This window comes from Physcomitrium patens, chromosome 3, assembly GCF_059467195.1.
Source record: "Physcomitrium patens ecotype Gransden chromosome 3, ASM5946719v1, whole genome shotgun sequence".
NCBI lineage: Eukaryota > Viridiplantae > Streptophyta > Bryopsida > Funariales > Funariaceae > Physcomitrium > Physcomitrium patens.
This window is the reverse complement of record NC_143412.1, coordinates 19,069,469-19,095,066: the sequence shown is the minus strand read 5'-3', so window position 1 is coordinate 19,095,066 and position 25,598 is coordinate 19,069,469. Positions and strand designations below refer to the sequence as shown.

The 25,598-nt window shown below is 44.3% G+C and overlaps 3 protein-coding genes and 8 non-coding genes across 13 annotated transcripts; 6 read left to right on the top strand and 5 right to left on the bottom strand.

Annotated features, from left to right (window-relative positions):
• The first annotated feature begins 197 nt into the window (after positions 1 to 197).
• LOC149989548 (U2 spliceosomal RNA) lies at positions 198 to 391 on the top strand. Its single transcript, XR_016502416.1, has one exon. It is a non-coding gene; the product is annotated as a U2 spliceosomal RNA (small nuclear RNA).
• A 1,185-nt stretch (positions 392 to 1,576) lies between these two features.
• Positions 1,577 to 1,691, top strand: LOC112278598 (U5 spliceosomal RNA). The gene has a single exon (XR_002968748.2). It is a non-coding gene; the product is annotated as a U5 spliceosomal RNA (small nuclear RNA).
• A 750-nt stretch (positions 1,692 to 2,441) lies between these two features.
• LOC112278596 (U4 spliceosomal RNA) lies at positions 2,442 to 2,582 on the bottom strand. The gene has a single exon (XR_002968746.1). It is a non-coding gene; the product is annotated as a U4 spliceosomal RNA (small nuclear RNA).
• Positions 2,583 to 3,185: 603 nt separating this feature from the next.
• Positions 3,186 to 3,345, bottom strand: LOC112278600 (U1 spliceosomal RNA). Its single transcript, XR_002968750.1, has one exon. It is a non-coding gene; the product is annotated as a U1 spliceosomal RNA (small nuclear RNA).
• Positions 3,346 to 4,485: 1,140 nt separating this feature from the next.
• LOC149989547 (U2 spliceosomal RNA) lies at positions 4,486 to 4,679 on the top strand. The gene has a single exon (XR_016502415.1). It is a non-coding gene; the product is annotated as a U2 spliceosomal RNA (small nuclear RNA).
• Positions 4,680 to 5,678: 999 nt separating this feature from the next.
• On the top strand, positions 5,679 to 10,092 carry LOC149989546 (uncharacterized). Its single transcript, XM_090248623.1, has 3 exons — positions 5,679 to 5,804; positions 5,947 to 9,722; positions 9,842 to 10,092. Exons 1-2 carry the CDS (start codon positions 5,679 to 5,681, stop codon positions 7,162 to 7,164), a joined length of 1,344 nt encoding a protein of 447 aa, XP_090104749.1. The 3' UTR covers positions 7,165 to 9,722; positions 9,842 to 10,092.
• On the top strand, positions 5,865 to 5,979 carry LOC112278599 (U5 spliceosomal RNA). Its single transcript, XR_002968749.2, has one exon. It is a non-coding gene; the product is annotated as a U5 spliceosomal RNA (small nuclear RNA).
• On the bottom strand, positions 6,696 to 6,836 carry LOC112278597 (U4 spliceosomal RNA). The gene has a single exon (XR_002968747.1). It is a non-coding gene; the product is annotated as a U4 spliceosomal RNA (small nuclear RNA).
• LOC112278601 (U1 spliceosomal RNA) lies at positions 7,440 to 7,599 on the bottom strand. Its single transcript, XR_002968751.1, has one exon. It is a non-coding gene; the product is annotated as a U1 spliceosomal RNA (small nuclear RNA).
• A 569-nt stretch (positions 10,093 to 10,661) lies between the features above and the next one.
• Positions 10,662 to 15,012, bottom strand: LOC112279416 (exocyst complex component EXO70A1). The gene is made up of 2 exons (XM_024513829.3): positions 13,140 to 15,012; positions 10,662 to 12,181 (listed from the first exon to the last, which is right to left on the bottom strand). The coding sequence occupies exons 1-2, from the start codon at positions 14,094 to 14,096 to the stop codon at positions 11,060 to 11,062; spliced, it is 2,079 nt and encodes a 692-aa protein (XP_024369597.1). The 5' UTR covers positions 14,097 to 15,012; the 3' UTR covers positions 10,662 to 11,059.
• A 3,697-nt stretch (positions 15,013 to 18,709) lies between these two features.
• Positions 18,710 to 21,575, top strand: LOC112280494 (TLC domain-containing protein At5g14285). Of its 3 annotated transcripts, none has more exons than XM_024516041.3 (2): positions 18,710 to 18,771; positions 20,077 to 21,575. In XM_024516041.3, exon 2 carries the CDS (start codon positions 20,259 to 20,261, stop codon positions 21,036 to 21,038), a length of 780 nt encoding a protein of 259 aa, XP_024371809.1. In that variant the 5' UTR covers positions 18,710 to 18,771; positions 20,077 to 20,258; the 3' UTR covers positions 21,039 to 21,575. The 3 variants fall into 3 exon arrangements, with proteins under 3 accessions (XP_024371809.1, XP_024371808.1, XP_024371810.1); XM_024516040.3 differs by having other exon boundaries at positions 20,071 to 21,575; XM_024516042.3 differs by having other exon boundaries at positions 18,710 to 18,956.
• Positions 21,576 to 25,598: the final 4,023 nt, after the last annotated feature.

Genomic DNA, 25,598 nt, shown 5'->3' with positions numbered 1-25,598 from the left:
TTTGGTGTTGTGTGGTTGCAAAATGCAAGAGAGCCTGGGGACGATGGTGATTCGGAGGGCGGGGGCTTTGATTTGGTGGTGTGGCGAGTGTGATGATATGTCGAAGTGGCAGTGTGAATGGGTAAATGCCCCATAGTGTGTGCAGGCGGGAGGGCGGAGGTGGGGGTAGAAGAGGGGCGGGGCGGGAGGGGAGGGGCATACCTTTCTCGGCCTTTTGGCTAAGATCAAGTGTAGTATCTGTTCTTATCAGTTTAATATCTGATACGAGGCTCATCGAGCCTCACGATATTAATCTAATTTATCTCGGGTGCGGGCCCATCCGGCAGCTTGCTGCCCGGGCCAGCGCGCGTCGCCTTGGTCTTGCACTACCTCCTCGGCCGGCGCAGCCCATTTCCCTCCGTTTCCCGGAGGGCCCCCCCCCTACAATGCAAAGAGCGAAACTGGAAAGAGTGTGCGCGTGAGGGGACCCCCAACGTCGGCAGCGGGGCTGAGTGGAGGTGGCAACCAGTCGTGTCACGCTCCGCTGGTGCTGGTGCTGCTTGATGCTTGATCTGGAGGTGGAGGTGGAGGTGGAGTTGGAGTTGGAGTTGGACGCCACCTCAAAAGAAAACACAGACGGAGAAGAAGAAAAAGCAGCAGCAGAAGACGAAGAAAAACAAGAGGAATGAATAATAAACACAAAATGTCGAGAAAAATGAATATAACCAAACTTGGTTACATGTTTTTCATGTTTTTTATTTTTATTTTTATTTTTTCTTTCTGTGTTTGATTTTATTTGTTTTTGTTTTGTTTTGTTGTTCTTGTTGGGTTATTGTTGTATAATTGTCTGAAAAAACTGTGGTCTTGAGTATTGGTCGAATTCTGTTCTGTGGTTTGTGGCGTATGTTTGCTTGTTTATTTATTTAAATTTATTTTTCAGCATTGCAGTTTCCGTTTCTTATTTATGAAAACTCGATTTTGTTGTTTTGTTTATTGTTGATGTTGTTATTATTGTGTTTTTTGAAATACACGTTTTCGTTCTTTATCACAAATGTTGCGCTGCTTATTTCGATGTACCAGTGTATGCTTGTTATCGATTGATTGACTGATTGTTTTATTGTGTTTTTGTTTTTGTTTTTGTTTTGTTTTGTTTGTTTGTTTTTATTATTTTAATTTGTCTCTTTCTCTCATAGCCTGCTGTCGTCGTTATGGTCTTGATGACGATAACGATGATTAATAGTTATCTGTTTGTTTGAAAGAACATAGCTTCAAAATTCAAGATATCCCCTTCTCTCTTCACTCGCCTGTTTCTTAGAATTGTGTTCATCCATTGATTTGAGTGGATTTGAGTGGTCAATCTTAGGGGAGATGGGGTGGTTTTGTGCATCAATGTTTTGAGGCAGGAACACACATGGTTGACTCCAACAGCAACACACAGTGGTGGTGGGAAGTTGAGAGGGATGCAGGAGGATGCAGATTGCACGTTGGGTTAGTGGGCGGAGAAGCGGCAGGGCATGCGTCGGTCCCATACGGTTGGGTGGAAGAAGGAGCAGGGCATGCGTAGAAGAGCGTGGGTGAGAAGGCGGTGGAGGCATGGGGCCGGGCGCTCAGCACAGAGCGAACTATTCTTTCGCCTTTTACTAAAGAATACCGTGCGCTGGGCGCAACGACCGGCATAGCCAGAGTTTTTGGACTGCCCCGTTTGCGGGGCCCACCAATTGGAAGCGCGAAACCGGATTGTATGGAGAACAGGGACAGGGCCTCCGTATGACTTGTCTCCGTGGGTGGGTTGGAGAAGTGTGCCTCCTGCCACACCCGAGAGTGGGAGAGAAGCAGCGACTCGCGGTCCGCAGAGGGGCTGGCGCCGGGCCACACATCATCCGTCAGCACAGCATGCCGCGCGAGAGAAAAGGGGCGCGCGCGTGTGCGTGTGTTTCATCGAGTGCGTGCGTTTGCCGGGAGTCGAACCCGGGTCCATTGCTTGGAAGGCAATTATCCTAACCGTTGGACTACAAACGCCCGGCGGCCGCGAACCGAGACCACGCACCACGGGCCCACGGCCGCGAACCGAGACCACGCACCACGGGCCCACGGCCGCTTCCACTCGCACGGCTGCGCGCTCACGGCGTCGTCTACCACCTGGCTCATCTCGACGGGCCCTCCCGTTGGCGGCATCTCGTGCACCGACTCAACACCGCAAAAAGTCCACGCCTCAGCGTCAAGAGAGAGGTGCACACTTACTTACTCGCGCTGAGTTTGCGCATCCCTCCCCGTTCGGGCACCTCGCCGAACTCCGTCGGTCCTGCCGGCACCGAGTTGTGTCCCACCTGCACTCCGAGGCTCCGGGCAGTGCGCCAGCCACGGTCCCCTCCCCGACGCAACCACAAATCCGAGGCGAGAGCGACACGACACAAGGCTGGCACACTTCGAGCCATCCTGTTTGGGGTTTTGTGCGTTGTGAGGTCTCGGCCTACGCCAGACCTTCCAGAAATTCTGGGGCGCCCTTGCGGGCACCGCAGGGGGGTTGGAAATAGTTTTCAACCAGCAATTGACGCGTCTCGGGTTTGCCTCACTAACTGCGTCATTGCCCCAAGCGCAAAGATACCGTCCTCCTTCCCGCCTCCCCCCGAATGTACCTCCCTCGGGGGCTCGTCTCCTCCCATCGCTATGGGGCAATCTGCCCCGACCCACCACCAAATCGTCACCAGGCGCCGCTGCCGGGGGCGACACACCGTGCCGGCCATCGCGTGCATCCCTTTCGCCGCACCACCAGGCTGTGCGCTGGGCCGTGCCTCAGTCAGAGATTGCGTTCTCATCGGCACAGTCAGAGACCGGGGTCAAACGTGCACCTCGCAAAAATCCAACGCCCATCGCCCCCCTCCTCCCTCGCGCAGGGAGGAGGTAGTGGCCCGATCCGACTCGGGTGTGTGATCGCCGTTCTTCCCCCCCGTGCGGGAGCAACGCTCACTGCCACAGCAGCTGCCCCGAGTGTTCACTGGACCATCGATCGGGAGGGCGGCGCAAGACTTTTGTCCAGGCGCAGGTGCGCGTGGTGCGAATGTATGCAGCAGCCGGCAGGTAATGCCGATGTATGCAGCAGACCTCAGATAATGCGGGGGGTTTCTGGGAACTCACGACCGACACACTACTTCCAAATCATGAACGCACCCGTACCCAGTTTCCTCCGGTTTCGGCTTCCACTTTAGGCGGGGGCCGCGCGAACGCGAGCCCCCACTGCCACAAATTACGACGTGTATGCCCTCCGTAGAGAGATACTAGAGCCGCCCGCCCCGTCAGTGCAATGGGCCGGGCTCCTCTAGGCCATCCACCTTCCTGATCATGGATCGACCCCGCCCAGGTAAGTGCCCACTCCAGCGCTCCTCCGCACCCTTCTACCACCCACCCATACCTCGCCGCTCCAACCCGTGTGGGACATTCTCACCCACCCTCGCTCTCCTGCTCCCTCCGCCCCCCTCACCACGCCTTCACCTCCATTTCTCACTCCCTCTCCCTCCCTGCTACAACCAACATCTCACCTCAAAATCACTCCATTGCTCCCCGCCTCCCACAAACGCCATACCCGCACCATCGTACAACACTCGCTGGAAGCAGAAGCAGAACAAGCAGAAGAATAAAGGAACAACCCACCAAACAAACACGCAAATCAATCAATCGTTAAATAAAGAATGCTTTTTTCAAACCTTGCACTTGTTCACTCTTACAAATCCACTTTTGGAACAAAGCAAAAAGGCTCTCAATTCCAAATGCCATCCCATCCAACACATCCATGCCCCTAGACTCAAACATTTTCAACCCCCCTACCTATTTCAACGTTACATCATGTCAATTCTCATGCTATTCCACAGTTCTTGCACTGCGGCCTTCACATCTGCACTCCACAACCTACCCTTGCACTTACATTTTTTTTTAATTTTTTTTAATTTATTATATATATATATTATTTTATTTATCATTATTATAATCCATGTCTGAAAATTAAAAAAAAACATATACCAATAGGCAAATCAACAAAATAAGCAATATCTCCCATGATTGTTTTTTTTTTTTTTTTTTTTTTTTTTTTGTTTCGTTTAGGGTATAGGGCTGTTTTCCCTATTAATTGTATGTACGTATGTATGTATACACACTGTTATGACACTCACTCACATGAATACACCCTAGGTAACAAAATGCCACGTTTTCCCATGTTTTGGGATATTTTGTTTGACCATGAGTAGTAGCACCGGTAGAGCCCCCGTACCCTTTACAGTCTTGAAACGAAGAAAATCACGGTATTCAGCATGGTTGATTTGGTGTTGTGTGGTTGCAAAATGCAAGAGAGCCTGGGGACGATGGTGATTCGGAGGGCGGGGGCTTTGATTTGGTGGTGTGGCGAGTGTGATGATATGTCGAAGTGGCAGTGTGAATGGGTAAATGCCCCATAGTGTGTGCAGGCGGGAGGGCGGAGGTGGGGGTAGAAGAGGGGCGGGGCGGGAGGGGAGGGGCATACCTTTCTCGGCCTTTTGGCTAAGATCAAGTGTAGTATCTGTTCTTATCAGTTTAATATCTGATACGAGGCTCATCGAGCCTCACGATATTAATCTAATTTATCTCGGGTGCGGGCCCATCCGGCAGCTTGCTGCCCGGGCCAGCGCGCGTCGCCTTGGTCTTGCACTACCTCCTCGGCCGGCGCAGCCCATTTCCCTCCGTTTCCCGGAGGGCCCCCCCCCTACAATGCAAAGAGCGAAACTGGAAAGAGTGTGCGCGTGAGGGGACCCCCAACGTCGGCAGCGGGGCTGAGTGGAGGTGGCAACCAGTCGTGTCACGCTCCGCTGGTGCTGGTGCTGCTTGATGCTTGATCTGGAGGTGGAGGTGGAGGTGGAGTTGGAGTTGGAGTTGGACGCCACCTCAAAAGAAAACACAGACGGAGAAGAAGAAAAAGCAGCAGCAGAAGACGAAGAAAAACAAGAGGAATGAATAATAAACACAAAATGTCGAGAAAAATGAATATAACCAAACTTGGTTACATGTTTTTCATGTTTTTTATTTTTATTTTTATTTTTTCTTTCTGTGTTTGATTTTATTTGTTTTTGTTTTGTTTTGTTGTTCTTGTTGGGTTATTGTTGTATAATTGTCTGAAAAAACTGTGGTCTTGAGTATTGGTCGAATTCTGTTCTGTGGTTTGTGGCGTATGTTTGCTTGTTTATTTATTTAAATTTATTTTTCAGCATTGCAGTTTCCGTTTCTTATTTATGAAAACTCGATTTTGTTGTTTTGTTTATTGTTGATGTTGTTATTATTGTGTTTTTTGAAATACACGTTTTCGTTCTTTATCACAAATGTTGCGCTGCTTATTTCGATGTACCAGTGTATGCTTGTTATCGATTGATTGACTGATTGTTTCATTGTGTTTTTGTTTTTGTTTTTGTTTTGTTTTGTTTGTTTGTTTTTATTATTTTAATTTGTCTCTTTCTCTCATAGCCTGCTGTCGTCGTTATGGTCTTGATGACGATAACGATGATTAATAGTTATCTGTTTGTTTGAAAGAACATAGCTTCAAAATTCAAGATATCCCCTTCTCTCTTCACTCGCCTGTTTCTTAGAATTGTGTTCATCCATTGATTTGAGTGGATTTGAGTGGTCAATCTTAGGGGAGATGGGGTGGTTTTGTGCATCAATGTTTTGAGGCAGGAACACACATGGTTGACTCCAACAGCAACACACAGTGGTGGTGGGAAGTTGAGAGGGATGCAGGAGGATGCAGATTGCACGTTGGGTTAGTGGGCGGAGAAGCGGCAGGGCATGCGTCGGTCCCATACGGTTGGGTGGAAGAAGGAGCAGGGCATGCGTAGAAGAGCGTGGGTGAGAAGGCGGTGGAGGCATGGGGCCGGGCGCTCAGCACAGAGCGAACTATTCTTTCGCCTTTTACTAAAGAATACCGTGCGCTGGGCGCAACGACCGGCATAGCCAGAGTTTTTGGACTGCCCCGTTTGCGGGGCCCACCAATTGGAAGCGCGAAACCGGATTGTATGGAGAACAGGGACAGGGCCTCCGTATGACTTGTCTCCGTGGGTGGGTTGGAGAAGTGTGCCTCCTGCCACACCCGAGAGTGGGAGAGAAGCAGCGACTCGCGGTCCGCAGAGGGGCTGGCGCCGGGCCACACATCATCCGTCAGCACAGCATGCCGCGCGAGAGAAAAGGGGCGCGCGCGTGTGCGTGTGTTTCATCGAGTGCGTGCGTTTGCCGGGAGTCGAACCCGGGTCCATTGCTTGGAAGGCAATTATCCTAACCGTTGGACTACAAACGCCCGGCGGCCGCGAACCGAGACCACGCACCACGGGCCCACGGCCGCTTCCACTCGCACGGCTGCGCGCTCACGGCGTCGTCTACCACCTGGCTCATCTCGACGGGCCCTCCCGTTGGCGGCATCTCGTGCACCGACTCAACACCGCAAAAAGTCCACGCCTCAGCGTCAAGAGAGAGGTGCACACTTACTTACTCGCGCTGAGTTTGCGCATCCCTCCCCGTTCGGGCACCTCGCCGAACTCCGTCGGTCCTGCCGGCACCGAGTTGTGTCCCACCTGCACTCCGAGGCTCCGGGCAGTGCGCCAGCCACGGTCCCCTCCCCGACGCAACCACAAATCCGAGGCGAGAGCGACACGACACAAGGCTGGCACACTTCGAGCCATCCTGTTTGGGGTTTTGTGCGTTGTGAGGTCTCGGCCTACGCCAGACCTTCCAGAAATTCTGGGGCGCCCTTGCGGGCACCGCAGGGGGGTTGGAAATAGTTTTCAACCAGCAATTGACGCGTCTCGGGTTTGCCTCACTAACTGCGTCATTGCCCCAAGCGCAAAGATACCGTCCTCCTTCCCGCCTCCCCCCGAATGTACCTCCCTCGGGGGCTCGTCTCCTCCCATCGCTATGGGGCAATCTGCCCCGACCCACCACCAAATCGTCACCAGGCGCCGCTGCCGGGGGCGACACACCGTGCCGGCCATCGCGTGCATCCCTTTCGCCGCACCACCAGGCTGTGCGCTGGGCCGTGCCTCAGTCAGAGATTGCGTTCTCATCGGCACAGTCAGAGACCGGGGTCAAACGTGCACCTCGCAAAAATCCAACGCCCATCGCCCCCCTCCTCCCTCGCGCAGGGAGGAGGTAGTGGCCCGATCCGACTCGGGTGTGTGATCGCCGTTCTTCCCCCCCGTGCGGGAGCAACGCTCACTGCCACAGCAGCTGCCCCGAGTGTTCACTGGACCATCGATCGGGAGGGCGGCGCAAGACTTTTGTCCAGGCGCAGGTGCGCGTGGTGCGAATGTATGCAGCAGCCGGCAGGTAATGCCGATGTATGCAGCAGACCTCAGATAATGCGGGGGGTTTCTGGGAACTCACGACCGACACACTACTTCCAAATCATGAACGCACCCGTACCCAGTTTCCTCCGGTTTCGGCTTCCACTTTAGGCGGGGGCCGCGCGAACGCGAGCCCCCACTGCCACAAATTACGACGTGTATGCCCTCCGTAGAGAGATACTAGAGCCGCCCGCCCCGTCAGTGCAATGGGCCGGGCTCCTCTAGGCCATCCACCTTCCTGATCATGGATCGACCCCGCCCAGGTAAGTGCCCACTCCAGCGCTCCTCCGCACCCTTCTACCACCCACCCATACCTCGCCGCTCCAACCCGTGTGGGACATTCTCACCCACCCTCGCTCTCCTGCTCCCTCCGCCCCCCTCACCACGCCTTCACCTCCATTTCTCACTCCCTCTCCCTCCCTGCTACAACCAACATCTCACCTCAAAATCACTCCATTGCTCCCCGCCTCCCACAAACGCCATACCCGCACCATCGTACAACACTCGCTGGAAGCAGAAGCAGAACAAGCAGAAGAATAAAGGAACAACCCACCAAACAAACACGCAAATCAATCAATCGTTAAATAAAGAATGCTTTTTTCAAACCTTGCACTTGTTCACTCTTACAAATCCACTTTTGGAACAAAGCAAAAAGGCTCTCAATTCCAAATGCCATCCCATCCAACACATCCATGCCCCTAGACTCAAACATTTTCAACCCCCCTACCTATTTCAACGTTACATCATGTCAATTCTCATGCTATTCCACAGTTCTTGCACTGCGGCCTTCACATCTGCACTCCACAACCTACCCTTGCACTTACATTTTTTTTTAATTTTTTTTAATTTATTATATATATATATTATTTTATTTATCATTATTATAATCCATGTCTGAAAATTAAAAAAAAACATATACCAATAGGCAAATCAACAAAATAAGCAATATCTCCCATGATTGTTTTTTTTTTTTTTTTTTTTTTTTTTTTTTGTTTCGTTTAGGGTATAGGGCTGTTTTCCCTATTAATTGTATGTACGTATGTATGTATACACACTGTTATGACACTCACTCACATGAATACACCCTAGGTAACAAAATGCCACGTTTTCCCATGTTTTGGGATATTTTGTTTGACCATGAGTTTTCTGGGCTTTGATTAGACCTTATTTTTTACCGGATGGCAAAGGATTTTCTTTACCCGATTTATGGCATTGCCGAATTGAAGAATGTCTCGCAATGGACAACTGTGCAAGAATCGCTTCGGTGGAAAAGGTTCCATAGATTGTAGTTTGCGGAATGGAAGTGTGGGTTTGGTTTTTGAGATTTTTAGTTTTCGGTTATTTCTAAGTGTCCGTTTATTTTTTGGCTTTGGATATTTGAGTACAAGACGGATTGGCCACCATCCTCCGAGATCCCGTACTTGAGCTGGTGCCTGTGGTTTGTGTTTCATGGTTATATGTGAAACCAGAATTTTTTTTTCGTTGACTTAAACCTTATTTGAAGCTGCACCTGGGTTGCAGCCTATTTGAACTTATTGGGTACTTGTGGTTTGGATGCGCAAACTTCTGAATGCAGCGTGCTTCGGATCCACACCAGTGCCACTTGCTTAGTCTGTGGCATCCATGAATGTCATTCGGATTTACTGTGTCAGCATGTATACTGTGTAGTGTTTTTTGAAGGATCCACGATTTGATGCACGTCACGAATTGGGAGGTATGTAATTGTTCGTGCAGCACGGAATGTGTTTCACCGAATGAGTAATCTATTCTCTTTCTTCTCGTGTTGGGGTGGGACCAGTTTCTACTGTAAGATGCCTCCAGAACGTGTGCTCTTATTTTTGTATTATTCAGCTATTGATGGCCAACGTGGTTTCCTCTCTTGATGTGCTTGATTCTCTTGTTCCCCTCGCCTTGATTTATCACTTTTGAAGGTGTTTCCTATCGATGCGTCTGAATTGTGTATAGTGGATTCACTTAGCATGTGTTGATGCTGGTTGAATAATAGAGATATGTTTCAGCATTCAAACTGAGATACTTGACCTTTCTTCCTACAAGGCTGCATGTTCTAATTCCTGGATTATACTTGATCCATAATCTGATATGACCTGAACGGGCGTTGCAGTTGCATGCAGTTCTGCAACAAGGATCACATCCAGGTTTTTCTTACAACTCAGTCTGGAGAAAGCTGTCTGCACTTGGAAGCTGTTCAAAAAAGAGATGGATAGACGTGACCTAATAACCGAAGAAAATGAAGAGCCACTTCATACAGTGATTTGACAAACAAATTGTTGATTCTTTTTCTTTTTCTTTTCTTTTCCCATCTAAAGTCGATGGGTTAAATCTACGAGGTCAACGACGATACGATGTAGTTCCCTAGCTGCAAGAAATGATGGGGTAAGCTTCGCAGCATGTTCATTTACTTTTCGGAGATTTTACTTTGCTTCGATATCAGAGAATAAACTTTAAGATATGGCAAACCGTTCAACTAATGAACATCCTCGCCGATTCTGCAGACGAAACTATCATGGACATTGTGGGCGCCAGAACTGAGTTTTCTCGTGAACATAGTACTTTTTATATCGAAGTTGATTTGTAAATTATCAAGAATTTTGTATTTTAGTAATGCAAGCCAAGAGTGCATAAACAATATAAAGAACGACTTCTACTAGGCTTGAGTCTTAAAAAATCGATTTTCTATTCTGACACATGTAAAATCAAATGATTTGTTTCATACAGTAAAATGCAAGTGGCATATATTTCGCTATCAAATTACTACACCAGACACTTTCATTCTTTATCCAGCTGCTTTCGTATTTATTATTTTTATTGTGAATATTTTGTTGTGGTGCACTTTTACTTCTCGTTTTAACCTTTCTAGAAATCCAACACGCAACACGTGTGCCAAATAGTCAATTCAAGAAAAAATAAACAACCTTTTATCTTCCTTTCACATGATATCTGTGCTAAACTTCTAAAAAGTTTAATAAATATCCAAGCATGTCATTAAAAGTCAACTCCAAGCACACTTGCGGCGAACATGGAAAATGAAACATTATATATATATATAAATATATATAAATATATAAATAAATATATATGATGGATCTTTTACCTCATTATTCTGTGAATTTCATGAAGTGGCCCTGCGTCCCGCGTCAAAAATAGAAAAAATCTAAACAACTACCAACTTTCTAAGGAAAGCTGGCATGTTCGATCCTATCCGTCTGGTGGGTAAGAGGATATACTGCGAAGCAGAGGGTGTGGCAGAAACAACCCACGAATCCATTTCAAAACAGCTGAGATAACCTTGAAAGTTAATAAGAGAACAATGGATAAGAAGGAATTATAAAAAAATAAAAAATAAAAAATAAACACACATGAAACATCATAATCGTATATCGAACTTGATTTTTCTTTTCTTCTCCTTTTTTTTTTTTTTTTTTTTTTTTTTTTTTTCTCCCTCTTCTTTTCTTTTCTTCTCCAGTCGTTTTCATTTACTCTAACTAGGAGGCCTCCTGCTTGTGGAGACAAAGACAACATTCTACATGACCATCATCTATCCGTCTAAAAATAAAAATATACAGTGCCTATGTTTCAGGGCAGAAAAGTGTGTGGGTAACTTTGAAGTTTTTTGTATAGTCGAAATACAGTATACACTAAGACTGTTGTGGACGAAAGTCGGCAAAAACATACTCTCTTCTGTACACACGTATACCCATTGCTAGCCAAGGTTATTGTCCCGAATGCAAGGAGAAAGATCTCCTCCTCAAAGAGGAACCCATTGAGCCATTGCTTCCTGTGAAGAAGTCACCAATGGCCGCCTCAAGCTCCTCCACCGTGTACTTAATATACTTGTCCGGATGCCTTCCTGTCTCGATGTGGTGCCCGTAACGACCCAGGAAGGCACGGTAAGCCGGCAGTAACTTGTCAGCAATGAAGATGCGTAACTCGTCCCGAAGGCCGGGATCCACTACCACCCACTGCGACTGCGCTTTGTGAGCCTCATCGAATATGTTGTTGAAATTCTTGAACCTGTCTTTAAGAGTCTGACGAGAAATGGACACCGATGAGACACCTTTGTTGCCTTGGTCCTTATGCAACCCTTCGTCCCTCAGGCAAGCCAAAACTTTGCCCCATGCAGCCCTTTGATAGCTGGCTGCATATTGCCTCACCATACCGACATGCCTCCTCACCCAAATGTCTCCGAGCAGCGCTCTGACCTCTGAACCTTTCACTTTTTGCACTACGTAGTGAATGTTGTTCATGAGGAATAGGTGCGTCAAAGCAAGGTCCTTGTACATCTTGGCTTTCCCGTCCAAGTTGTTCTGAAGGGCCCGAGCCAGGCGGCCTATCAAGCTTGCTAACGTTGAGCATTCATCCCTGCTGAATCTATCATCCCTCTTGTCCGGTGATAGAACAGATCTTTCTGAAGCCTCTGAATTATCCCTTTCAACATAGACCTGCTTCAACGTATCACTATACTCACACGCCAATTTGATATAGTTCATTACGTAGCGAGTAAGTGGATGGACTGCACCTCCCGTCACTGGCACCTTGGAACTGTGTCGTTGAATGGCATTCTCAAACTCTGAAATTGTCCCTCTTATCGCCTCTCCGAGGCGGAAAAGGATTCCACTCGCTTCAGACCTAACACTTAAACCAGATTTCCCAGAAAAAATAACCTCCAGTTCTGGAATAAGTTCTCGCAGTGTTTCATACATGTCGAGTACCTTGAACAGCTTCTCGGGTGACCTCCGGCCTATGGCGATGGCTTCCCCGAAACTGAGGAGGTGCATCATAGCAGATTTAGCAAAATCGTTGAAGCAGATGTCGTTCAGAGGAGGCGCAAAAACCTAAATCATATAGCAGCAGAATGAGAATATGAAACGATTTTTCACGTTAAATGCACATCAAGATAAAAAGAAGAAGAAAGAAGAAAGAAAAAACAAAAAAAACAAAAAAAACAAAAAAAACTAGCGTTTGAAATTGCACATAAACGTCAGCATGTAAGTTCTGTAAAAGACAGATGAATAGCAACTAAGCTGCAATTACGGCCTCAAAAGATGTACAATACTTTGTTCAACTAGCATGTGTAGAAAATTAAACTGCTGAAGAATTAGGACGGGCTTCAAAGTACGTCTGTACTATCTTACCACATTTTTTTAACCTAAGGGTTTTAAATGAATGAGATTTATTGGACAAGGTTATAGTTTGAGCTCGATAGAAATCCCTGTACTACGAAGGCAACGCTGTACGAAGCGTGACAAAGACTTAAGTCAGGAACTAGGTTACTAATGGTATGGATATCCAACAATCTACTGCCGAAAAGAAAAGAAAAGGGACGTGAGACAATCTGTCAGGATGCTCTTCAAACGAAAACGTAAATCTTGAGAACCCAACCAATCAGAATCACGCAGGCAATGAGAGGATACATCCGTTAGTAAAGGTCGAGGTTACACGAAAACTATCAAGACCAAAGTTATTAGATACTACCCGGACTAAACTGTCCACTCGAAGCAGTGAAGGAGATGGCACGAAATACAATCCACCGAAATCGCTCAGTGGACAGACTCACTGAAATGACAAGGTTCTACAGTGGGCATGCATTACAGGCCGAGACCTATCTATGACCTGTTCTAAAAAACGAGAAAAATCCAAGAGATGGACATCAGCTTGACAACGGACCCCTTATTTCTCTCGCCATACCCGAAGAAAAATAGATTCACAGACACAAGTAATTACTGTTCAATACTACCGATAAAAGGAATAGAAGCCATTAGAAGAAGGCCTGTAAAAGAACAATCAGTGTACCTGATCACACAGTTGCTTTTCGCTCGCAAACAGCATCGTCACTCCAATCTTCATAGCTTGATTCCAATTTTTGATCTTCTCCTCCTGCAGTTCCCAAGGCATCTTCTGCACCTCATCTATGCTCACCCTCTCCACCCCCAAGGCTAACAAATTGTTCTCCAGCACGACCTTCCGGGAGCTAATATAGACCTGCACACACTCCTTCTTAAACCCGCCGGCGATTAAGCGGGTAACAATGGCAATAACGTCTTCTGCCGCTTGATCCGGCATCAAAGCAACTGCCCTACTTTGGGATCTCTCCAACTGACCACCTCGAGGAGTGGCAATGTCCGGCTCCTCTTCATCATCGTCTTCTTCTGGAGGCACCCTCAACGAGGCTGCGGAAAAAGAACCCAGCAGTTCGTCAGAGTCCACGAACCCGGTGTACATTTCCAAAACATGACGCAGTTCTTCCTCCAATCTCTCCATGGCCAGCTGGAGCAGATACTGAGCTTCTTCAAGCAGCTTCGGATCACGGTTATGAATTTTCATATTCTCGAGTTCAGTCAAAACCGTATCAACGGCATTGAGATACTCCTGTATCTCTTTAACGTTACTCTCAAAAATCCACCTGTAACCTTCCCCCTCACATGCCCCATGTCCCATGTCCCAGTGATTAATGACCTGCCACACAGAATCCAACACAGAATTGGTCCCCTTCCTGGCCCTGAATCTTTCCCGAGGCCCTTGTGGCGAATCATAAAAATCCGGGTCCGAATCCTCCCCTTTTGGAGACTTCCCGGAAGTGGAAGCATCCGACCTCCGATCCAAATTCTTATCATTCATGTCCCTAAACCTGTGATCGAACTTGGTAAGCACAGATATCATATCATCCGTCATGGCATCCGACGTGCCTAGGGCTTTTATAATGTGCTGCGCTGTCAACAGCACACGAGCTTCCCCGTCGAGGACAGCCATTTCCTCTCCTTTCTTCTTCACCGTGTCCACTTCCTTCCCCAACAAGTCCCGTATCACATTCTCGCAAGAAACGACCAAAAGGTCATTCACTGCAATCGTCCCCCCACACAATATACCGCCTAAGGTCACAAGCTCCCTCTCTTCCCTAAATTCTAACCTCCACACTCATCCTTCACTTTCTCTCCTTCAAAACGCATTGGCTTACAAACAGCACTTCCTCCCCGCAATCCGCTTTTCTACGAACAACAACACAAGATCTCGGTCTGCGCAGCACGAACGCCCACAAAAACCTGGGCATCCTTGCCGACTGGATCCCTCGCTGGCTCTCAACCTCAGCACAAACCAACCAACCAATCCCCTGCTCCTACCTCTATCCCTCCACAAGATCTCTATCCAAACTCCACCCTCCGAAACCCCAAACCTCAACCACAATTGGCAAACCGCTCTCTGCAACTACGAGACCACTGACATCAGTGAAACACGTCACGCTCAACAAACAAAACCCAATCTCGCCATGCGGCGAAGAAGGCTCAAGTTCAGGACAAGTGGGTATGTCAGTTGCAGGGGCAGAGAGACGTGGTACAAAGGGATGGTGGGTGCTGCTAGAGCTGAGTGCAGCAGGAAGAAGATGAAGAGGCGGTGGTGGGAATGCCCAAGGTGAGTGAGAAGAAGAAGAAGAAGACGGCGAAGGACGAGGCGTATCGAAAAGCCTGAGCAGCAGGCCTTTCCATAGCGAGGGAGGGATAGGGCGAGGTGCAAAACAAGCAGCCAACACAACCCAACCCAACACACCACACTACACCACACTACACCACACCACACAACATAACAGCAGCTGTGGCGAACCCAAATGTGCAGTGGGAAAAGCAAGCAAGCACGCAAGCGCGCAGGTGGCAACGACGTCGCAAGCAGGGAAAGGCACGCAGGCACGCAGAAAAAGAAGAACCCAACAAAATTAATAATAATAATAATAAAAGAAGAAGAAGAAACAGCAACGGCGCTCCTCCTCCTCCTCCCCCTCCTTGCTGCACCACCACCACAGCTGGGCCTGGGCTGGACTGGGCTTAGCCGGGCCGGATGGGCTGGGCAGGTGGGGCAGAGGGGGCAGGGGGGTGTGTGTGCCCGAGTGGGTCCGAATATTTCCGGTTGACCGAGTTGTAAGTAACAACGTGGGCGGGGGGCACTTCTTCCTTCCCTCCACGTCACCCGAAGACTTACCCTCCCTCGCCATTCTAGGTTTCGCTCCGTCAACTCTCTCTCTCTCTCTGCTTTCCTTTACTTCTACTTTTCCCTCTATGGCGGGGGGGGGGGAGAATGAATGGGAGCTGGGTATGGAATGGAAGAATGGGGGTTTGTGTTGCTAGAAGGTGAAGGGAAGGAAGGAAGCATGGCTGTGTTGTTGTTAATGTTGTTGTTGTTGTTACTACAATGTGAAGTGAATTTTCCAATCTGGGGAATTGGGTGGTGGTAGTATTGTAGTAGAATTGTAGTAGTGGTATTGTCATATTCATAAATTTGATTGTTTCTTACTTACTGCATTCAGGAGTGCCAATCCTGTGAATAATGCCTTTTTTCTAGCATCCTCTGTGCCATGTTCATTCCTCTCTTATTTTATTGAATTTGAATTCGAAATGCAAAATGCAGAAGATTGATTGAATAAGACCATCATTATTGTATGTTGTTTTCATGGTTATCTAAGTTTTTCGTTGTTCATGTAGAAGGAGTTCAAACACATGACACTCCTTTAAGAACTATGTAGGAAAAATAAATAAAAAGGAAATATCCCAGTGCAGGAGGTAGCTATCTTTTAGTACGAAATTGAGTGCAATCATGCTTGAGAACGCTGTACATCATTAATTGGTTTTTAAACAAATCCTGACAATATGTTAGTGAGTGAAAGTGTACCACCATGTTTGTAGTTTTTACAATTTTACTTATATCATATACTATTTACACCTATTCAATCATTATGTTCTGTTGAAAAAATATTTTTTATATATAATTTATTGATTAAGGTCAATACATGTACATACAGCATTATTAATTTATGTTAATTTTTTGGACTATTATTATAACCGCAAAATACTGATATCAAATGTTACTTTCAGAAAATAAATACACAAATAAATAACTTCAAAAGTAATATATATATATTATATATATGACTTTGAAATGATCACAAACAGTCTTTGCGACACCCATTGCTCAAAGAAGGAAACTATGTTGAAATAAAATATATATTATGTAATGTCAATAAATAATAATAATAATAATAATAGTAATAATAATACTGATAATTGCAATAATAATGCGTCATCACTTTGAAATTTCACAAAAAATAAAAACAAACAAACAACTATTTATATAGAAAATTTTAGGATTCAAAAATGAATCTTGATAGTACGATTTTAAATGAACAAATAACATATCAAAATTTTCAGTTAGAATAGTTGTAGAAGACGTTCTCTAAAATGTAGATATTAGTGTTAAGTAATTCAATGTAATACACTACTGATAACAAATAATATTTTTTACACGTCAATATATTACAAGAAGAGGTATTGCATTATCTACGACATAAACATGGACGTTCTGCCATTTTTCAACTGTTGTCCGTCAAGAGCTGCTAGATTTTTAAAAAATTCAGTTCTTTATTGCAAAAGATACAGATGTTCTCAAATACTATTGCGCTCCACTCCAGAATTGCTGAAGTTATTAAGGATGGCAAAAAAAAAAAAAAAAAAAAAAAAAAAAATGCGATCACAAAAATTTCATGCTGCATAGTGATTGTGGACTAATAATACTTAAAGTTTTTCCAAAATGGTAAATTTCCGGACATTATTCAGGAAGATTTAGATAAAACCTAGCTTGTGACTTTGAGAATTTCAACTATAGTAATGGAACCAGTTTAAATTTCACATAAGTTTGTGTAAAAATCTTTGTTAAAGGAATGATGTGTGTACAAAAAAGAAAAAAAAAAGAAAAAAAAGAAATAGAAAAGAAAAAACCTTCCTTAAAGTTAAATACATGATTTTTGTAATTTAAAAGAGTTTTTGATATGTTATATTTTAGAATGCAATGATTTATTATAATTTTTACCATGATATTAAATGACATTCTTTTTTTAAAGATAGATTGAATACTCTTGTAAGTAATAATAATTTTAAGAATAATAGAAGAGAAAAAAAAGTGAAACATAAAACTGAATTATTTGTATGTTTGTATATTTTTTACTTCAAAAGGAAACAATATTATATCAACCATGAAGGGGTTAGATTATATTTTTCCTTAAGCATGTAAAAGGAGTTGGCATTGGCTTCAAGAAAAAGAATTCATACCCACACTTATTTTTCAAAGTATTCGAAGGCCATCCATTACTAACTATCTCAACCACCACAAGAAATCTGTTTTTATGTGCATTACAACATAATTTATTGAATAGTCCACAAGAAGCTGTCCAAAATATCTATATATATATATATCAAAAACCATATTTGATATCAATTTAGAGAATAATAACACGTCTATAACTATCCACTTGAAAGCAAGTCATTTTTGTCAAGTCAAAGAGGACTGCACTGAAACCATAGCCTTCAACCAAGTTTGTGCAACCTAATGTAGATCCAAAATAAATCATATGTAATTTAATTATTGAGTGACAACAATGAGATTTTTAAACACTACAAGTGTTTGTGAAATTTTCCAGAGGATATATATATATATATATATATGTATATATATGTGCAAAGCTTAAGTAGATCAAGTAATTGAAAGCAGTACGTAGCAAGACAGAAGATACATATTAATACGAACATGATAATGGGTAAAAGAAAGAAAAAAATAACAAAACAAAAGATACATTTATCAAATTCGAACTTGTAAATTTAACCCATGTTACCCATGTAGATATATATGCAATGGTGAATCATATAACAAATCTCAACCTCTACGTATAACACATATATACAAATATACAAATATACATATATTTGACTACTTTAAAATAAAGAGAGCCACTTCAGATCTATCCCACCTCAAGCTATATCAACTGGGTAGCTTTCTAAAAGTGGGTTCAATCACACCTCCGGATGCCATTCATTTACTCACTGTAATGCTTTTCACCCATTTTGGGGCAGCCAGTTGTATCCAACAAAATCATGACACGTGGCAGAAATGACAGCAAAGGATAGGAACTCTGGGATCACAGAGTTCCCAACATTGGGAACACGGAGTCAAAGCACCATTGATGGAAGGGGGGATGTGGAATATGATACCGGGAGTCATGAATGAGAGTAGTAGTAGTAGTAGTACCTTCCTGGCCACGGTGGTGAGTGCCGGCGGTGACAGGGGGTCATCAATATCCTGCTGCCACACCGTCCGGGCATTCGGTGCCGAATATTAACCGCTTTCACACCCGCAGGGAGGGAGAGCATCGGTGTCCCAATATTTGCCCTGGAAAGGAAAAGGAAAATGAAGGGAAAGGAAAAGGAAAGACACGTTCCTTTTCTTTTTCTTTCCCGTCCCTCTGGTAGTTGAGGAATCTCGCGTAGGGATGCTTTTTGTTGCTCACTCTTCTTCTTCTTCTTCTTCGTTTATTTGTTTGTTTGTTTGTTGTTGTTGTTGGTGCTCCTGGGGAGCGCCATCACCTCGCCGAAGTCTTCTTCGCGTGCTCATTGTAAGTTCTTTGCTGGTGTCTTGTTGTTGAATTTCGGACAAGAGTTTTTTTTGTTGGTTTCGATTTGTGGGGCTGTCCGATGATGATGGTGCAGAAATTGCGGATCGCGATCATGGATCGGTGGATCTTGGAATTGTGTATTCGGTGAATGTTTGGCTGAGAGGTTGCTTGTTTCCGTAAGCTGGGTTGGTGCTTCAAACTCTTCTTTTACATCTTCAGTGTGGTGGAGTCTTGGTGAAACATGCGGTTTTTCTTTTGTTTGTTTGTTTGTTCTTTTTTATTGAAGTGGTGTGTTGGGGATTGGAGCTTGGCGATTTTGAATTTTTTGGTGGGACGCGCTTCGGTGACAATGGTGCTGCATTCCTTTAATTTGGGGTGAATTTTGTTGTTTTGAATCATTGTCTCCATAGGGGATTTCAGTCAGTAGGTTTTTGATGTGCACGTGCATGGAATTCCCTTAGAAGGAATTCCAGAGAGACAATCTTGTAATTGGGTTTGGGACTCTGTAATGAGGGTTAGCTCAATCTTTCTGAGGGATGGGGAATCGCGTCTTCTCGGATTTGTACTTGACTTTCCCTTCTGTTCAATTATGTACTTTGCTCAAATTATTGTTCTTAAAGAACACGTTTCCGACGAGAAGGATGCTGAAAGCGTGTTGCCAACGCAGTATCCTTCTTTTCCGTTTAGAAGCATTGTTGGTTCTTTTTATTAAAGCAGGGTGAACGCCACCGTTTACATTTGCCTACTCCGTGTGGTTCGACTCGTCCGCACCAGTGCAGTTTATTGCGATTTTAGGAGTTTGGCACTTCCCTTAGCAAATTGCAAGTAGGGTTTTAAAGCGTGGGTTTTTCACTTAGGGAGTACTTTAGTATTTTACCTTTCTTTTTCAACTTGATTCGATCTTGACGTTTCAGCGTCTGGACATGTGTGGGAGAATGTTTGTCTGATAGATTGCCTGAAGTGATATTTTCATTGTTTATAGATTGCAAGCACAAGCTTACGTTCTTGATGTGGTTTTCGTTGCGCATTATCTTGTCTGGCATCGTTGTTGATACGCGGTCGATGGTCACTGAGGTTTTATTTCTCCTAGATGGGTTTTATCGACATGAAGGTTAACCTTGGCTCATGTTTTTAATATGTCGCGGTTTATTTACTTATTTATTTTAACCTTCCCAATTTTATTATGTTTTCATTTATTTCGTTGTGTTCTATGTAACATACCACTGCATACTTAATGGGCTGTAAATTTTATATCTCATATCGCAAAATGGCCCATGTCTTTTTTTTTTGTTGATCAAGGTGCAGAAAAATCATTGTACCGGTATTTTCGGATTCCAGGCGATGATTGCAAGGAGACAGCAGCTGAGAATTACAAACCGTGGATGGTGAACAACGTTTCAGAAGATCCCTTTAGGATACCCTTCACCATCTGGACCATTATATGTGATTCCGTCATTCTATGAGTGGCCTGCCGCTGTGAAACTGCAATGCATATGGCTTTCCTTTCAGATAATCTGGTGCTGATCGCATCAGTGTGCTTGTTTACCGCCGTGTATTTTATTGGCTACCTCTTTGTAGTCCACAAGCTCTATAAGGGGCAGCTCCGTTACGATGCAGCTAGTTGTGGAATTTCTTTGATACATGGATCAGCAGTGGCGGTGCTGTCCTGCCATCAAATCTTTTCCCAGAAATGGGTGTTGGATGCCCCCAACACCCACATGCAGGACAAAATAATGGAGTATTCAATGGCATACTTCATTGTGGACTTGGTGAATTATGTTATCACTAATCCGGGTGATTATCTCTTTATCGGTCACCATGTCGCTACATTGACTTACATGATATCTTGTCGGTACTTCATAGAGCATGGGGCAATGTCTGTGATGTGCTTGATAGCAGCTGGCGAGATCACAAGTCCAATCCAAAACATCTGGACGCTATCTCGGATGGCGCGGGAGGATTCTCCAACAGCTAAGAAGATCTACACAAATCTGTCTCCCTTTTTCACACTGTTCTTCACTGTCGTCAGGGGAGGCTTCGGTCCTTACTTGACGTGGGTTCTTGGAAAGTTCTATTTGGGAGGCCATGCAGACAAGATCATGCCAAGATGGCTTGCCTGCTGTTGGATGTTCAAGATCGCATTTGCAATTTTCGGGAGCATGGTGTGGGTTTACAAGCTCTGGGTCGGTTTGATAAAGTTCTACTCCAAGAGAAGTACTTCGGACAGGAGAAAGTCTGAAGTCACTCTCCAGCAAAAGCAGGAATAAATGGTCTTTCTCAACTGGCTATACATCTAATCTGGATTGCTTTCCGGAGTTGTCGTCTCCTAGAGTCAAGGAAGATTCTTGGATACTTTAGAATTGTTAGTGGTGCTCGGTAGCATCTATTTAAAATGGCTCATGTAATGCATGCATTCTTGCAACATAGTCATTGGACTTGATTGTATTCTTGTATCTCTCTGCTCGGCCAGGTCTAGTCAGAGTTGTGTGTCACAATACTCTTCTTAGACCATGCAGTTGGTCACCTTGTCAATACTCACGGATGGGATTCAAACTCTCAGTCCTAGAGTAGGAGTATGTGTACCAGATTTGTAACGACTTTCCCTTGATCTCTTGATTAGGGTTTGCAACAATTTCCAAAATCCAATGCGGACTGCTTAGCACGCGTAGTGTAGAATTAAGTGGGGAAGTTGTACATTGAGTCAGGGTAGCAGGCTGGGGACACAGGCCATGCTCCAAGGTAGCTGCACCTGAAGTGGACTCTGAATCTTAACACGTTTGAATATACTCCAATCTTCCCGTTCAGATGCTGGTTTGAGAGAACTCACATTTCAAGTTTTTCATTTTAAGAAAATCCACTTAACATTGGAGTTTCCAATGTGTCTATTAAAAAACGCATGCCCTCTGCAGGGTGAAGCTCATGTCAGTTCAAAATTCCATTGGGTTGCAGCTTTGCCGCTCTTTTCATCGGGGACTTCGCCCACAATTAGAGGAATAGACAGACACTTTCGGCCCTTATTCCGTCCACCACCTTATTATTATACCATTTGTGACCGAGTAAGTTTACACGATTGGAAGAGACCATTTCGAAATCATGCATATAACAAGTCTCGATTTGCAGCAAAGGAGGCCGTTGCGGGCACGTAAGTCTGTTGCAGTGCAGAATTAACTAAGTCAGTCAACACAGTTTAGGATTCTATCAGATGTGCACTCTGAGTCATTGGTGAGCCTTGTGTTGCTTTCCTGTCTGGGTAGCGCCAACAATGAGCTCAAATCTTATAGGCTACAGGTAATTTGAATGGAGCCTCCTGTGCCTTTGTGCAACTTGGTCACCACTTTTCACCACTTGCTGAAGGTTGCTGCCATCTGTGGCGTTGAACTGTGTGTAATTGTGATATTATCGGATGCAATAATACTTTCTTTCATCTTCTGTATGTTGCTTTGTTCATCCAAAAGAACCATGATCTTTTCGAGATGCTCTGATTTACTTTTATATACATACATAGATACATACATTTATACAGATATCTCCGATTTTATATGTAGGATTTTCACTCTCACAAGTTGAAAAAGTAGTGGGTGGTCCTTTTGTATCATGCTGCTTAATGTCAAAAGGATGCAAGTGAACTTATTACATGAAAGATGCTATAACTTGCTTAAGAAGAACCCATGAGTTATCAAATTGATTGATGTTCCTTCGTGCAAAGTGAAGATGGAGTGTTCGAGTGCATTTTGTAATAGGTCTTTTGATTTGCTTTATTTTACCCCAACAAAAAAGAACTAAAATTTGTAAAAGAGAAGTGATAATAGTCCAGTAAATGTAATTGACGTTTCGTGCTTTTGGATTTTGATATTAGATAGATTTTTTTGTGTTATCTGAATAAATCAAAATCCACTATTTCAGAAAAAAGAAAAGAAAAAAGAAGAGAATAAAAAGAATTTTTTATTAAAGAAGTGGGTATTGGATATTGGTTTATGAAACATAAATGCTATAGTGATCCAAAGATAATTTTACCCAAAATAATTATTTTCATTCTGATATGGTGAAATAAATAACATAAAATGGATAGATTAGTCTGTACAGTTCAAATAATTTGCATGATTACATCGTACAACTATCCCAGTAAAATTAACAGTACTTTTTTTGCTTTAGATGACAAAATCGAAATTCACATGGTCCCTTTTCATACATTGTTCGTACATAGTAACTATATATTTAGAAATTATATATATATATATATATATATATATATGTAATGCCTAAATTGTATCATGAACTGTTTCATGTCTATGAAACACCACATTTACACCTCAGGGAACTGATTCAGCAGGTGTGATCTACCCATGACATTCCATTTTCACACGCCTTGTTTTTCTCACTATATCCCTGACAGATCAACTCTGGAGCTTTTCATCGATCTTTGTTAATTTCGGTGCAAAAGTCAGCGTAGAATTCTCACATTAGATGTGTGGGGGTTTCATTAATCGCAAAAACAATGCATTGCAAGCTCCTCTTACTCACCATTGTTGTGTAGATGCCGTGTCTTTGACTTGATCCAGACCTTTTGCTGCAATTTTTTTGAATATATATGGATGTGAGACTATGAACTTTTTTTACATGATGAGACTAACTTTTTAGAGTGTGAGCATGCAGCGACACCCAGAGTAAGTAAATGAGCATGATGTAATGTCACCGCCCTGGATAATAATTCTTTTCTGGTCAGATTCAACAGCATTAGAGACGGTGGAAGGAGACTCCATTCGTCTTGCTGAAATCTGTTTGTCTTAAGCCTACCGTAATCGAGCAGCTCTTGTAAGTAGAACCTTTCCATGTTGACAAAGGGCCAAACAGCGGGCCCATTCTGGCAGCCACTGCATGATATGCTACCGAGAGATATGTAAAATTATCAACAAACACTTAGTTTAGTCGGTGTGTAAACAGTAGCTTTCAGCGTTCGACCACAAACTGCTGAAACTGCGTTTCCTGTCCACAGCTTTAGACTCACTCGATTTTCCAGGACTCTGACTCAAACGATACTCTTGCCGTAGGAGCCCAAGTATTGATTGGGACACCATCTGTAGCTTCATATGCACCAAGGGGGCGAATTTCACACAAACGGACCATCTATAACAGCCACCAGTTTGTTATAATTTCCCTCTCATGTTCAAAAGCACGCACGACGCACATCAGTAGAAAGCTGGCAGATTGAAGAGGAGGGGCAGAAGGAACGTGATCAGAACCATCACCTTCATGTAGAAGTTTTGTTTGTCTGATAAAGCAAGGTGGATATCACCGTCAGTGGTAAGCAAGGTCCATTGGAATTTGGATTGTTTCTTAACATCAAATTGGTACGAATTCCCAATGCGCTTTACGCTGAGACGTGAGAAAAGCTGTGCAGAACCTAAAACAACGGCTTGTATTACTGCTCAATAGCATTAGGATTCAGCATGAGTCAGAGCTTAGACTTGAATAGTTGAACGCTTCGTAACATTCAAAAGTTGTAAAGTAAAACTTCGGAAAGTAGTGTGCCAGAGGATTAGAGGGCTACTCGTGATTGTATACTGAATTTCACTCTCGAAGGAAACAATATTTTCTGCCAGTTTTACGACATCAACTCATCAACGAGAGTAACATAATATAAAATCCTTGAGAATACTTTCGACTCGAATTGCCTGTTTTATATTGAAAAAAACAAAAACAAAAACAAGTCGATGTGTATGGATTCATGCAATATGAAGGAGCTCCATCCACTGGGCAAGGTTGCTAACTAAGAGGGTTCAGCACCTTCAGCACCCTTCACAGTGACTTCCAGGCATATAGTGTTGCTAGAATGTAGAAAAACGCGACATATATATATATATATATATATATATATACATACATGCATACACACACACACACACACACATGTGTGTGTAAGTCTTGTGTTTTAGAATTCCAAGGAAGCAACTCCTTCGTAATCCAGGAGCATCTACTCTCCTGATATTTGATCTCAGAAGCATTCTGCATCCTAGGGAAGGTTAGGTTCCGAAACCAGACGCACATTTAGTAAGCAACTTAGTGGCTCTTCGCATCATCTGCCAAACACTCAGATGGTTGCACCGAAACCATTGATGCCATGTGTCGAGAATGTGTGATCTAGATGTGCAACCTTACTGTTGAACCGAGCTCCTCTTCTACGTGGCATTGAGGAGATACACGAATGGCCGTTGGGCCCAGTTCCAGCTTTCTTTGACTTGAATTCTACGAAATTTTGGGCTCCTATAAAATAAGGTCTTGCATCACGCGGCGGAATGGGCAGTGTACAAATGAAGTACAATGCAGACGTCCACGGTGCAGTCGTTGTCACCATCACCGAAGACACGAGAAGTTTGAACAACCCAGGTCGTAGAAAAGGGAAAGCACATCACTATAAGCTCTCTTTGTGTGTACAGACTGCCCCAGATACTGCACTGGGGAGGCCATCAGCAAGTCCCCGACCAGCGACGTGGCGCTACACTCACATGCGACGCAGCAGCAATCGCGTGTAGAAGCATATCGAGGTCAACATCAAAACTAAAAAAGTTTCTACGCGATCAACTCAACTTCAAAGTGCACCAATCTATTCAATATCGAAGTACCGAATCAGATCGCGGGCGACTAACTCACATGCGCCGATCATCCCTGTTCTGACTACGACGCTGGTTGTCCTCGAGGACCTCGTTCTTCAGTAATGGATGGAGAGAAAGCCAGAGGCGACGACGGTGATGCTGTGCTGCGGTGACGCAGAGAAGGTGTTGCAGGACACACACACATACCCACGTCAATCGAATGCTTTCCGTGTTGTT

Coding starts and splice junctions, on each gene's coding strand:
- LOC149989546 (XM_090248623.1), top strand. CDS start 5,679: ATGGTTGACTCCAACAGCAACACACAGTGGTGGTGGGAAGTTGAGAGG. Junction 5,805..5,946: donor CGTCGGTCCCATACGGTTGG/GTGGAAGAAGGA, acceptor CGACCGGCATAG/CCAGAGTTTTTGGACTGCCC.
- LOC112279416 (XM_024513829.3), bottom strand. CDS start 14,096: ATGGCTGTCCTCGACGGGGAAGCTCGTGTGCTGTTGACAGCGCAGCAC. Junction 12,182..13,139: donor AAAAGCAACTGTGTGATCAG/GTACACTGATTG, acceptor TATATGATTTAG/GTTTTTGCGCCTCCTCTGAA.
- LOC112280494 (XM_024516041.3), top strand. CDS start 20,259: ATGCATATGGCTTTCCTTTCAGATAATCTGGTGCTGATCGCATCAGTG.